Source organism: Chelonia mydas, chromosome 11 (genome assembly GCF_015237465.2).
Source record: "Chelonia mydas isolate rCheMyd1 chromosome 11, rCheMyd1.pri.v2, whole genome shotgun sequence".
Lineage (NCBI taxonomy): Eukaryota > Metazoa > Chordata > Testudines > Cheloniidae > Chelonia > Chelonia mydas.
The window spans coordinates 77,324,032-77,335,493 of NC_051251.2; the positions used below are offsets into that span (position 1 = coordinate 77,324,032).

General features: G+C 54.0%; 1 protein-coding gene across 5 annotated transcripts; it reads right to left on the reverse strand.

Annotated features, from left to right (window-relative positions):
- Nucleotides 1–477: 477 nt before the first annotated feature.
- On the reverse strand, nucleotides 478–9,500 carry MRPS16 (mitochondrial ribosomal protein S16). 5 transcript variants are annotated; one of them, XM_043525019.1, is made up of 5 exons: nucleotides 9,428–9,500; nucleotides 7,188–7,300; nucleotides 2,235–2,265; nucleotides 1,587–1,847; nucleotides 478–767 (listed from the first exon to the last, which is right to left on the reverse strand). In XM_043525019.1, exons 3-5 carry the CDS (start codon nucleotides 2,245–2,247, stop codon nucleotides 652–654), a joined length of 390 nt encoding a protein of 129 aa, XP_043380954.1. In that variant the 5' UTR covers nucleotides 2,248–2,265; nucleotides 7,188–7,300; nucleotides 9,428–9,500; the 3' UTR covers nucleotides 478–651. The 5 variants fall into 5 exon arrangements, with proteins under 5 accessions (XP_043380954.1, XP_037768545.1, XP_037768544.1 ...); XM_037912617.2 differs by lacking the exon at nucleotides 9,428–9,500 and having other exon boundaries at nucleotides 7,188–7,318; XM_037912616.2 differs by lacking the exons at nucleotides 7,188–7,300; nucleotides 9,428–9,500 and adding an exon at nucleotides 4,974–5,128.
- Nucleotides 9,501–11,462: the final 1,962 nt, after the last annotated feature.

Genomic DNA, 11,462 nt, shown 5'->3' on the forward strand with positions numbered 1-11,462 from the left:
TTGCAGCTTCATTGGGTGAAAATAAAGAAGCAACAGTGGCCAGGTCTGAGTGCCCCTCCTCTAACAAAAATCTTGAAATAGTTCACTGTAAAATTAAAAACCAACTGTGGCTTGTCTTAAGTAATGGTAAGGTGATGTTTAGAAGGAAGCCTACAGGTGCATCCTCACCTGTTCGTTGATCCAGCACAACTTCCTATACATTAGACTCTTAGGACAGTCAGTAAGCCTCTCTCTACCTCCACAATAGAGCTATTTAGAAAACGGGAGTTTGTATTCAGTTTGTATGAATGCTGCAATCTGGAAGGCCCAGATCCACAAAGGTATTTTGGTTCTTGACTTCCATTGGATTTCAGTGGAATTTAGGAGCCTAAATTTTACCTTTGTGGATCTGGGCCTAAGTAACTGCAGTTTGACAAACATGAAAGATTAATAATTTGTGCAAAATAAGAAGTAATTAACAAATGAGGACAATCAGAATCCTTGTCTGAGGACTCCTAAAGCCTCAAAATACTTTAATGTTCTTATGAAATAATTCACATCCACTATCGTTCCTTTGCCTGTAGTAAAGATATTGTCCTTTTTAGTTGGCCCACTGTTCTGATCGTTGTCTGTACAGTAAACTTTTGAGTAATTCAGTTCAGTTAGATGTTATCAGTCACCTGGAGTTTCTTCCTCAGAAGCTGTTATGGCTTTCAAGGCTCTTCTCTTCCTTAATCTTTCTGCATTTGTGATTGTCATAGGATGCAATGGGAAAAATCCAGAAAGACCTGAAAGAAAGATTATTTATGTTTATAGCTGGAGTTGCAATATGACTGTTCTAGACTCACAGATTCAAAGGCTAGAAGGGAGCGCTGTGATTATCTCGTCTGACATCCTATATAACACATGCTATAGATCTTCCCCAAAATAATTCTTAGCATATATATTTCAGAAAAACATCCAATCTCAAGTTAAATTGTCAGTGATGGAGAATTCACGACAACCCTGGGTCAACGGTTCCAATAGTTAATGAGACTTTTAAGAAGTGAGAGTAATTGTCTGTCTCACCAACCCTCTAGTGGCTTGAAGTGCCTTTTACTGCTGTCTCGGCCAGCTCAGTGTCTCCATAAATGAGACCCGTTCCCATTTCCTCAAAAAGAACAGGAGTACTTGTGACACCTTAGAGACTAACAAATGATAGCTCATCTTAATTAGCCTCTTACAGTTTGTATGGCAACTCCCACCTTTTCATGATTCTCTGTATGTGTATATATATCTTCTTACTATATGTTCCATTCTATTCATCTGATGAAGTGAGCTGTAGGCCACGAAAGCTTATGCTCAAATGAATTTGTTAGTCTCTAAGGTGCCACAAGTCCTCCCGTTCTTTTTCCGGACACAGACTAACAAGGCTGCTACTCTGAAACATCCCATTTCTTGTGGCCAAAAGAAGGGTGATTGCATATATACATATTCTCAAGAATTCATGCAAAGAAATTAAGAAAGAGTCTTTGGTACTCCAAGTATGCGGAGGATCACCAAGGAAAACCTATTGTCTTTTAAGAGAAATAAGCAAATAGTTCAGATTGAAAAACACATTGAGTTACCTAGAAGTTTTTCAACCGGTTTTGTGACATGTGCTCCACAACCAATCCAGTGTTTGATTCTCTCGATGTTCAAGCCAACAAGCTTTTCATTGTGGCTATTTGGGAGTGGGTCATAGCAGCCCACTTGCTCCAAATACTTGCTGTCCCGTGCTCGCTTGTTATATGCGGCCACTATACGGAAGAAGGGTCTGTTGGCACAACCACCAAGAGCCAATCGGATAGCTACGTGTCCTCCATGATAATTTTTCATAAGGAGATGAGCTGAAGGGAAGATCAACAGGTGTCACAATAGATTTGATTATAAACAGATGTGTATAGACGTCGAGCCAAAAAATTCCAAAGGCCTTAGAGAAAAGCTTGGTTTCATTTAAAAATCAATAAAACTGCTGTAACCTTCCCTTACACAGCAACAATAGATTATTCTTCATGATGGAATTGAAGTCTGTACCTTGCCAGGAGACTGAGGTCTTAAAGCAATTTATTTACAATAAAGATGACAGATTTGCTCTACCAACCCTTAAGAGAGTTCAGCGGTGAAGGCTGCACATTCTCCACTAACTGTGATTGATTTAGAGGGATGCAGAAACTGGGGTCTGCCAGTACAACCTGGTGTGCACGCAACCCTTAACAAGCCCTGTCTGCACTTACCAAGGTGCACCATGATGACCCTTGAAAGCACCTGAAAGAGGAAAAAGACCATGAATGAATCCCCTGCCACTCCCAAGCACAGAACAAGGGGCTAGCCCACTGCAGCTGTGCCGCTGTAAATGCTATAGGGTAGACATAGCCGTAGTTGACAGAGATGAGACCCTGAAAGTTATACACCAGACCCTCGCTAGAACACGCGTCTATATAACACAAATTCTGATAGAACGTGGTTGCGGATCCCAAATTTAGTAACGGTCATTAACTTTCATTGTAACGCGGTCCCCGCTGTAACGCAGTACCCGCTAGAATGCGGGATTTGGCATGGATCCCAAATCCCACATTCTAGTGAGGGTCCAGTGTAGTTTGAAAATCCTGAGGGAAACATGGGAGTTTAGTTGCAAGCCCTGCCACGGCCCCTGTAGATTCTGTCTCTCATGACCCATTCGCCATGGCGATCCTGGGAATGGAAGTTTCAAAGCACCTGCCCCCACTCCCACTTTTATGCTTTGGGGTTTAGGTAACTTTCAACCTCTTAGAAGCACAGGCAAAACTAAAAGAATTTTTTTCCCCCTGGCAGCCCTGCTAGGCATCAGCGTCACTGCCGCACCCTGCTTGCTTTTCTGTTTCAACAGCTTTGTTGCTAGGGCAATGCCAACAAGTGCCACATGAGAACATAAAATCACTTGTCATTTTAAGGTAAGAATTAGTTTCCCCATTACATTGGTGCTCTGAGGATTTGGTATTATTTTATATCTGAACGTTAGGGCTGTCAATCACAGTTATCTCACACGATTAACTCAAAAAAATCAATCGCGAGTAATCACACTTATAACAATAGAAGACCAATTGCAATTTATTATATATTTTTTGATACATTTTCAATACTGATTTCAATTACAACACAGAATGCAAAGTGCAGAGTGCTCACTTTATATTATTATTTTTTATTACAAATATATGCTCTGTAAAAATGATAAAACAAAAGAAATAGTATTTTTCAATTCACCTCATACAAGTACTGAAGTGCAAACCCTTTATTGTGAAAGTGTAACAAATGCAGTTGGTTTTTTTTTGGTTGCATAACTGCACTCAAAAGCAAAACAGTTTAAAACCTTAGCGCCTACAAGTCCACTCAGTCCTACTTCTTATTCTGCCAATCGCTAAGACAAAAGTTTGTTTACAACTGACGGGAGATACTGTTGCCTGCTTCTTATTTACAATGTCACCTGAAAGTGAGAACAGGCGTTCGCATGGCACTTTTGTAGTCGGCGTTGCAAGATATGCCAGATATGCTAAACATTCGTATGCCCCTTCATGCTTCGGCCACCATTCCAGAGGACATGCTTCCATGCTGATGATGCTCATTAAAAAAATAATACATCAATTAAATTTGTGACTGTACTCCTTGGGGGGGAGAATTGTAGGTCTCCTGCTCTATTTTACCTGCATTCTGCATATGTTTCATGTTATTGCAGTCTTGGATGATGACCCAGCACATATTCGTTTTAAAAACACTTTCACAGCAGATTTGACAAAACGCAAAGAAGGTACCAATGTGAGATTTCTAAAAAGAGCAACAGCGCTCGGCCCAAGGTTTAAGAATCTGAAGTGCCATCCAAAGTCTGAGAGGCACGAGGTGTAGAGCATGCTTTTAGAAGTCTTTAAAAGAGCAACACTCCGATGCGGAAACTACAGAACCCAAACCACCAAAAGAGAAAATCAGCCTTCTGCTGGTGGCATCCGACTCAGATGATGAAAATGAACACGTGTCATCGGTCCGCCCTGCTTTGGATCTTTATCGAGCAGAACGCGTCATCAGCACGGAGGCATGTCCTCTGGAATGGTGGTTGAAGCATGAAGGGACATACGAATCTTTAGCGCATCTGGCATGTAAATAACTTGCAACACTAGCTACAGCAGTGCCATGCGAACTCCTGCTCTCACTTTCAGGTGATATTGTAAACAAGAAGCGGCAGCATTATCTCCTGCAAATTGTAACCACCCTTGCTTGTCTGAGCGATTGGCTGACCAAGAAGTAGGACTGAGTGGACCTGTGGGCTCTAAAATTTTACACTGTTTTATTTTTGAATGTAGGGTTGCTGTTTTTTACATAATTCTACATTTGTAAGTTCAACTTTTATGGGAAAGAGATTGCACTACAGTACGGGTATGCGGTGAGCTGAAAAACACAATTTTTTTGTTTTTACAGCGCAAATATTTGTAATAAAAATAAATATAAAGTGAGGACTGTGCACTTTGTATCGTGTTGTAATTGAAATTAATATATTTGAAAATGTAAGAGTGCCAAATATTTAAAGTAAACGGTATTCTAGTGTTGTACAACCGCGCGATTAATCGCTGGACAGCCGCAGTGTGTGTGTGTGTGTGTGTGTGTGTGTACACACACTATGAAAATTACTTGACTGGGTTGCAGGAATTGTTATTCTTGGCTATTAACTAGTTCAGGGAATCCTCAAATCTTGCGCTAGTTGCCCGCGGTTCAAGAAACAGCCGCGAACTCCCGGTTCACAGGACGCGTGTGGGGGGGTCTCTCTGTGTGTGGGGGGGTCTCTGTCTCTGGGTCTGTGTGGGGGGGTCTCTGTCTCAGGGTCTCTGTGGGTCTCTGGGTGCGGGCGGGGGGGGCGGGAATTCAAACCCGCTGGTTTTATGCTGCGGCCCCTCCGGCCCCCCCCCGCTCCCGCCCCCGGCTCAGGCGGCCCCGGCCCCGCTCGCGGTTACCTGCGCGGAGGGCGGCGCTGGCGGCCCGGCCGGGCTCCTCCCCCCGGCTCCCGCGCACGCCGGCTGAACCGCCCGGATCCGGCCTCACGGGCCGCCGTAGCGGGCAGCGGGGTCGAGTCCCGCCGGCGTCAGGCGCCGTGCGTGCCCGCGTCTCGCGGCCGCTTTTCCCATCGGCCCCCGCGGGAAGTCGCTGTCTGGGGACTACTCCCGTCAGCCACCGCGCGGCCCCCGGCACGCTGGGAGACGCAGCGTGTACAGTACGTCACCCCGCAGGCTCCGCTTCCGCCCCGTCGCTGTCGCACCGAGATGATGTCACAGCGCGACGCTCCCCCCACCTTCGGAAAGGGCCGCGCGCGCCCTCGCGAGCAGCCCCGCGGCGGGGGCGGAGCCGGGCCCTGCGGGTGACCCGCCATGTCCCGTCAGGCCTTGCGGGGCCCAGCCGCGGCTGCGGCCCGACCCGGCTTCCCGCTCCCCGGGCGAGGCCGCTCGGCGCTGGGCCCCGGGCTCCGCGCCCCCCAGCAGCCCCCCCCGCGTTTCCCGGGCGCCCCCTGCCGGCCGCGGAGCGGACTCGCCTGGACGGCCGCAGGCCCCGGGGTGCCGGGGGGCTCCGGTCCCTGCCCCCGGGGGCCCTGTCGAGGCCCCGTGACTGAGTCCCGCCCCCCCCGGGGCTGCGAACGCGGGACCGGCCGCGGCCCCGCCTGACCCCGGACCCGGGACCGCCGGAGGCCTCGCGGCGCCCGCGGGCGGGGGGGCGGCAGGTCTCGCGGGGCCCGGGGCGGGCGGCTGCCGGGGCGGGGCGGGCCCGTCCGGTCGGGGCCGCGGGTCTCCCGCTCCGCCGGGCCGGGCCGGGAAAAGCCCCGGGCCGTCGGGCCGCCCTGACGCCGGCCGGGCCCGTCCCGGCGGAGCCGCGCTGCCCCCTCCCGGCTCCCGGCCGGGACCCTGCGCGCCCCGCGGGCGGCCTGAGGCGGCCGGGCCCGTGGCCGCCCGGAGGCGATGCCGCCCCCCGCCCGGGCCGCTGGCGCCCGCCGAGACGGGGCAGGGCGGCCCGCCCAGGGAGCCGGCCGGGCCAGCCGCGGGCAGAGCCGGGCGGGTCGGGAGGGCGGGCTGCTGGCGGCGGGGAGCCGCCCCGGCTCGGGGGCAGCGGGCTCCGGGGCTGGCCCAGCCGGACCTGCCCGTCCCCGGGGTCACTGGGCCCGGCCGCGCCCTGCTCCAGACGGGCCGGGACCGGGGGGAGCCGGTTACTTCTCATCCCGGTCCCGGTTTCTCGGTCGCGGCATCGTCAAGGTCCAGACTTCAGAGAAAACAATAAACACTAATGACAATCGGGATCGTAATAAAACAATAAAAAGATTTCAGGATCTGCGGGAAAGCAGCTGGTGGCCCAGATTTGGCCCGCGGTCTGCCTGTTGGCTGCCCTTAATAACCCCCCTGCTCTCACAATGCTGGCTGAGAGTCACTCGGGGAAGGAAGTGGGGGTACATGGCTCCCTGGGGCCTACAAGTCTCCCTTGGGTGTCCCACTCAGGTGGCCTTGCTGACGTGAAGCGGGGTGCTGAAGGCTCTGAGACTCAGAGTCAGGAGGCGGTGAAGCCAGGTGACTTTCCTCACTGGAAAAAGTGTGACCTTAAGGGGGTGCCACACTAAAGAGCTCCTCCCAGGGACTGATCAAGGGCACCAGACCTATGGCCGGGAAACCGCCTGGAGAATGGGATTTTCCAAAGGGCTGAAGCAGGTTCGGCAAGTCCATAGGAGTTTGGTGCTTTGGAGGTTCCCACCAGACACCTAAATACCATTGAAAGTGTGGCCCAAGGTGCTTAAACGCTGGGGCCCTGATGCTCAGCTGGTGTCAGTCAGGGAGGCTGAGAATCCGTGATGACGTCTCCTGTTAACCAAGAGCATCAGCCCCTGCGCTCAGATAGCCAGGGAGAGAGCAGGAGACAGCACTGGGCGCACAGAGTCATGATTATGCATTATCTGCTCTCCTGAAATCTTCCCCTTGGGGCTCTGCTCTGAGCAGCCAGGGAAGCTGGGACCCCAAGGGCTCTCCCAGGATCTGGGCCCCTCTGGGCTGGGCAGTCACAGTGCTCTGAATGAAGCTCTGACCCACGAGTAATACGGGCACACAGGAACTGATAATAACCCAACCTGCTGGGCCAAATCCCTCCCCCTGCCCTGCTCCAATACAGTGAGAGAAACCCCCGGCAGCGCCCCTTACCCAGGAATCCCGTCACAGCCTCCTGGAGATTGTTCTCTCGAGGGAAATCCCGGATTCTCTTTTCCAGCTCAGGGGACTCGGGCACCGGATGCGGAGACGTGGCCTTCTCATCCCTGCAGAGGGACGAGCGTGTTTATTCCTCCCATTCCTCGGCCCTAAATTCCCGCCCCCCCCAGAGCTAGACGGGGAGTGGGAGGGAGCTGGGCCACAGGCAGGGCTAACGGGGCCGTGACGTCTGCTGCCCAGGGAATTTACTACCTGCACAATCTGCAGGGGCCGGCCTGGAGACTGGGGGCCTCTCTCCATCCAGAGAGAAAACCCAGCCCAGGCAGGGCCAGCTCCCCTCACACCTGGCCCAGCCCCACGTTCCCTACAAGGGCCTGGAGGGGCTTCTCCCAGGGATGAGAGAGGGGCCCCTTCTCCAGGCCCAGCTTCTTCTCAGCTTCTCCTCTCAGCCTCCAAGGGGCCTGGTTGCTCCCCATGGGGTGGGGGTTCTGGGACCGAGACACTGCCCCATGAGGGCCTGGGCTGGGACACTCAGCTCTTTCCCCACAGGCCCTTGGGCCCCCCTCACACGGGACAGGCTTTGGGCCATGACAGAGCTGGGGCCAGGTCCCAGCTGAGCCCTCGGGGTGACAGGCTCTCAGCCCCATTAATGATCTCCCAAGCCAGCCAGGGAGGGTTCTCCAGCCCAGAGCTGTGGGGCACTCCCCTTCCCAGGGTGGGTCACACAGACACAGCAGCAGCAGCCCCAGGGCTATGGGGATGGAGGGGGGCTGGATCCAGAGGGTGAGACCGTCCCACGGTTGGGATGCTGGGTCTGCTGCCTGGGCTCTGAGCCCTGGTCTACACTAGGACTTTAGGTCGAATTTAGCAGCGTTAAATCGATGTAAACCTGCACCTGTCCACATGATGAAGCCCTTTATTTCGACTTAAAGGGCTCTTAAAACCGATTTCCTTACTCCACCCCTGACAAGTGGATTAGCACTTAAATCGGCCTTGTCGGGTCGAATTTGGGGTACTGTGGACACAATTCGACGGTATTGGCCTCCGGGAGCTGTCCCAGAGTGATCCATTGTGACTGCTCTGGACAGCGCTCTCAACTCAGATGCACGAGTGTTTGCCGTTGCTGTGACGCAGGGAGGGGTGACTGACGACACGGCTTACAGGGTTGGCTTACAGGGAGCTAAAATCAACAACGGGGGTGGCTTTACATCAAGGAGTATTTCAGGCAGGACTTCACGGAGGGTTCCAATAAGAAATGGTGCACCTAAGTAACTGTTCTTATTGGAACAAGGAGGTTAGTCTGGCCTCTGATTGATACATGGCTAGATTTACCTCGCTGCACCTTCTCTGTGAGTGACCGCAGTGTGACCTAGAGGAATGAGTCCCCTAGACGGGGGGGGTTGGTTTGCAAATGAGTACAAAACAAATCTGGTCTGTTTCTTGTTTTGATCCACTCCATCTATCTTTTACATCTTTGGCTGGCAGCAGACGGTGCAGAAGGACTGCATGCCATCCACATCTCATGGCTGCTCGGCAGAAGATGATGCAATAGGACAGCTAGCAATCCGTATCGCCTGCCTGCTCACCATAAGATGGTTCAATAGGACTGACTGCAGGACTAAAGAGAATGACCGGATCAAGTCACTCCAAATTTAGTCCCTGCGCCCATGTCTGGCCAGGCGCTCCCGGCCAACGTGGCCAGGAGCACCTTGGACATGACGACGATGGCTACCAGGCCTATCGCACCGTCTGCTGCCACGAGGCAATGGGTTGCTGCTGCTGTGTGGCAATGCAGTACCACGTCTGCCAGCACCCAGGAGACATACGGTGACGGTTACCTGAGCGGGCTCCATGCTTGCCATGGTCTGGGGTCTGCACAGGTAACTCAGGAAAAAAGGCGCGAAACGATCGTCTGCCGTTGCTTTCGCGGAGGGAGGGAACGGACGACATGTACCCAGAACCACCCGCGACAATGTTTTAGCCCCATCAGGCATTGGGATCTCAACCCAGAATTCCAATGGGCAGCGGAGACTGCGGGAACTGGGATAGCCACCCACAGTGCAACGCTCCGGAAGTCGACGCTAGCCTCGGTTCTGTGGAAGCGCTCCGCCGAGTGAATGCACTTAATGCACTTAGAGCATTTTCTGTGGGGACACACGCACTCGACTATATAAAACCGATTTCTAAAAAACCAACTTCTATAAATTCGACCTGATTTCGAAGTGTAGACATACCCTGAGTCTTTTCCCAGCACAACGAGGCGTCGGGGCAGACGGAGCCCGGATGTATCTGCTCACAGCACTTCTGACACCCTAGAGGGGAAGGAGAGACAGAGCAGAGAGTCAGTGCCCATGGCCCAGCCGGCCCCCTGCCCCAGACGGGTCACTCTGCTCCCCCAGCCCCGGCCCCACAGGCTGCTCCCCCAGTGGGGTGGAGACTCTGAAGGGCTGTGCTAGTGGGAGCAGAGCCCCGTTCACACCAGCTGCCCTGCAGAGACGGCTGGGCCCCCTGCACTGAGCCCCAGGGCCGGGGCTGGAACAGCCTTTCACCAGCCTCCCCCCACCTCCCCGACAGCCCAAACTCCTGTCTCTCTGCAGCCCTGGGCCCCTGGCCCTGCAGACGCCCCGGGCCGTGCTCCCTGCACTGAGTTACCCTGTCAGCCCGAGTGACTCGGGGCCGTCTCCTCCCTGCACTGGGCTCTGGGCGCATCTGACACTGTCTCACCTGCAGCAATTCCAGCACCGGCTGCTGACGCTTCCCCTCCAGCTCCGTGATCAGGGCGCTGAGCCGGGAAATCTCCTCACCCAGGTGGGTGGCATTTTCCTCCTTCCTCCTCCCAATCTCCTCGTCCAGCTCTCCCAGCCGGGCCAGGAGGAGGCGCTCCTGTTCAGCCAGAAACTGGCGCAGCCCCTCGCACTTGGACACCACCAGCGGCCGCTCCACTTCAGACAGTGCTTAGTTAACATAGAGAACAGAAAGGTCCATCTGGGTCAGTCCCAGAGCCCTCTGTCCCCTCTGTCGTCCGAGCCCACAAGCTGCTCTCCTGCCTCCAGCAGCCCACACTTAGAACCCCACCCCAGTCCTTGGTCCTCCAGCTGGGCACACTTGGCTGGCTTCCCACGGAGGGTGGGCCGTCCATGGTCATTTGTTGTTTGGTGCCCAATGTCCAGGCAATTGGAATGGCCATTGTCTTCTGGGACACTTCATGGGCGTGGGGCCCCAGGCAGCCAGCTGTCCCTCATGCCTGTATCTCTGGGTCTCTACAAGTAACACCTTTCCCCCCTCCCCTCACCTACTTAACCATGGGTAAGGCTAAGATTTTGTCAGGGATATTTTTAGTAACAGTCACGGCAGGTCAAGGGCAATAAAGAAAAATTCACAGAAGCCCGTGACCTGTCCATGGGGAGTTCAGCTGCGGGGTCCCCACACCGCTCACAGTGGCTGGGCAGCTGTGGGGGCTCGCTTGGAGCTACGAGCTGAAGTCACAGAGGTCTCTGGAAGTCACGGATTCTGTGACTTCTGCAACCTCTGTGAAAAACTCATAGCCTTAACCATGTGTAACCCATGCCTGCTTGGTGTGGGGCTCTGTCCCCCTTCAGCAGCACCTAGACCAACTAAAGATGTGTGAACCTCCTACAGTCTTGGAGAAGAGAACAGGTCTTTTAGCTCACGCAGTGGAGGCTCGTCCATTCAGCTCCACAGGTCCCCCTCTTTGATCCCAGCTGACGACAACGGGGGTCTGTGGGTGTTAAACATGCACCACATAGGGGACACTGAGGCACACACAATATTCATCCAAAATATTATGAAAAATTCCCACTGCCAGCAATCCCGTTATTAGGCAGCTCCCTGGCTCTAACCCAGGGCTGGTCAGACACACGGGGGGGCTCTGTAGCTGCAGAGAAGCTGCCCCTGTAACTCCCAGCCATGCAGATAACTGTTCCCTACCCTGTGCTCCTGGGCAGCCTCCTCCATGGGAACCACCGTGCGAGTGCGGTGCGCCCAGGATCGGTCACACACCAAGCAAAGGGGGGGTTGATCCTCCTCGCAGGAGAGTTTCAGAGCCTCCTGGTGCCTGTCACCCACTCTCTGCCCCTCGGGCTCGGGCCCCGCCTGCAGCCTCAGGCGTCCGCCAGGTTCCCCAGCTGCCCGTAGGGACGCAGGTCTCTCTGCAGGGCGGTTTCTCTGCACTGGGGGCAGGAGAAGTTTGGCTCCCGCTCCCCCCAGCACTGGCTGAGGCAGGGCCGGCAGCAGTTGTGCCCACACGCA

Excerpts from the sequence above, each read along its gene's own strand:
- MRPS16 (XM_037912615.2), bottom strand. The coding sequence starts at position 2,286 with ATGGTCTTTTTCCTCTTTCAGGTGCTTTCAAGGGTCATCATGGTGCAC. Across the intron at positions 1,848-2,234 it reads GGTCATCATGGTGCACCTTG|CTCATCTCCTTATGAAAAAT; the intron begins GTAAGTGCAGAC and ends TCTTCCCTTCAG. Across the intron at positions 768-1,586 it reads ACCGGTTGAAAAACTTCTAG|GTCTTTCTGGATTTTTCCCA; the intron begins GTAACTCAATGT and ends TCTTTCTTTCAG.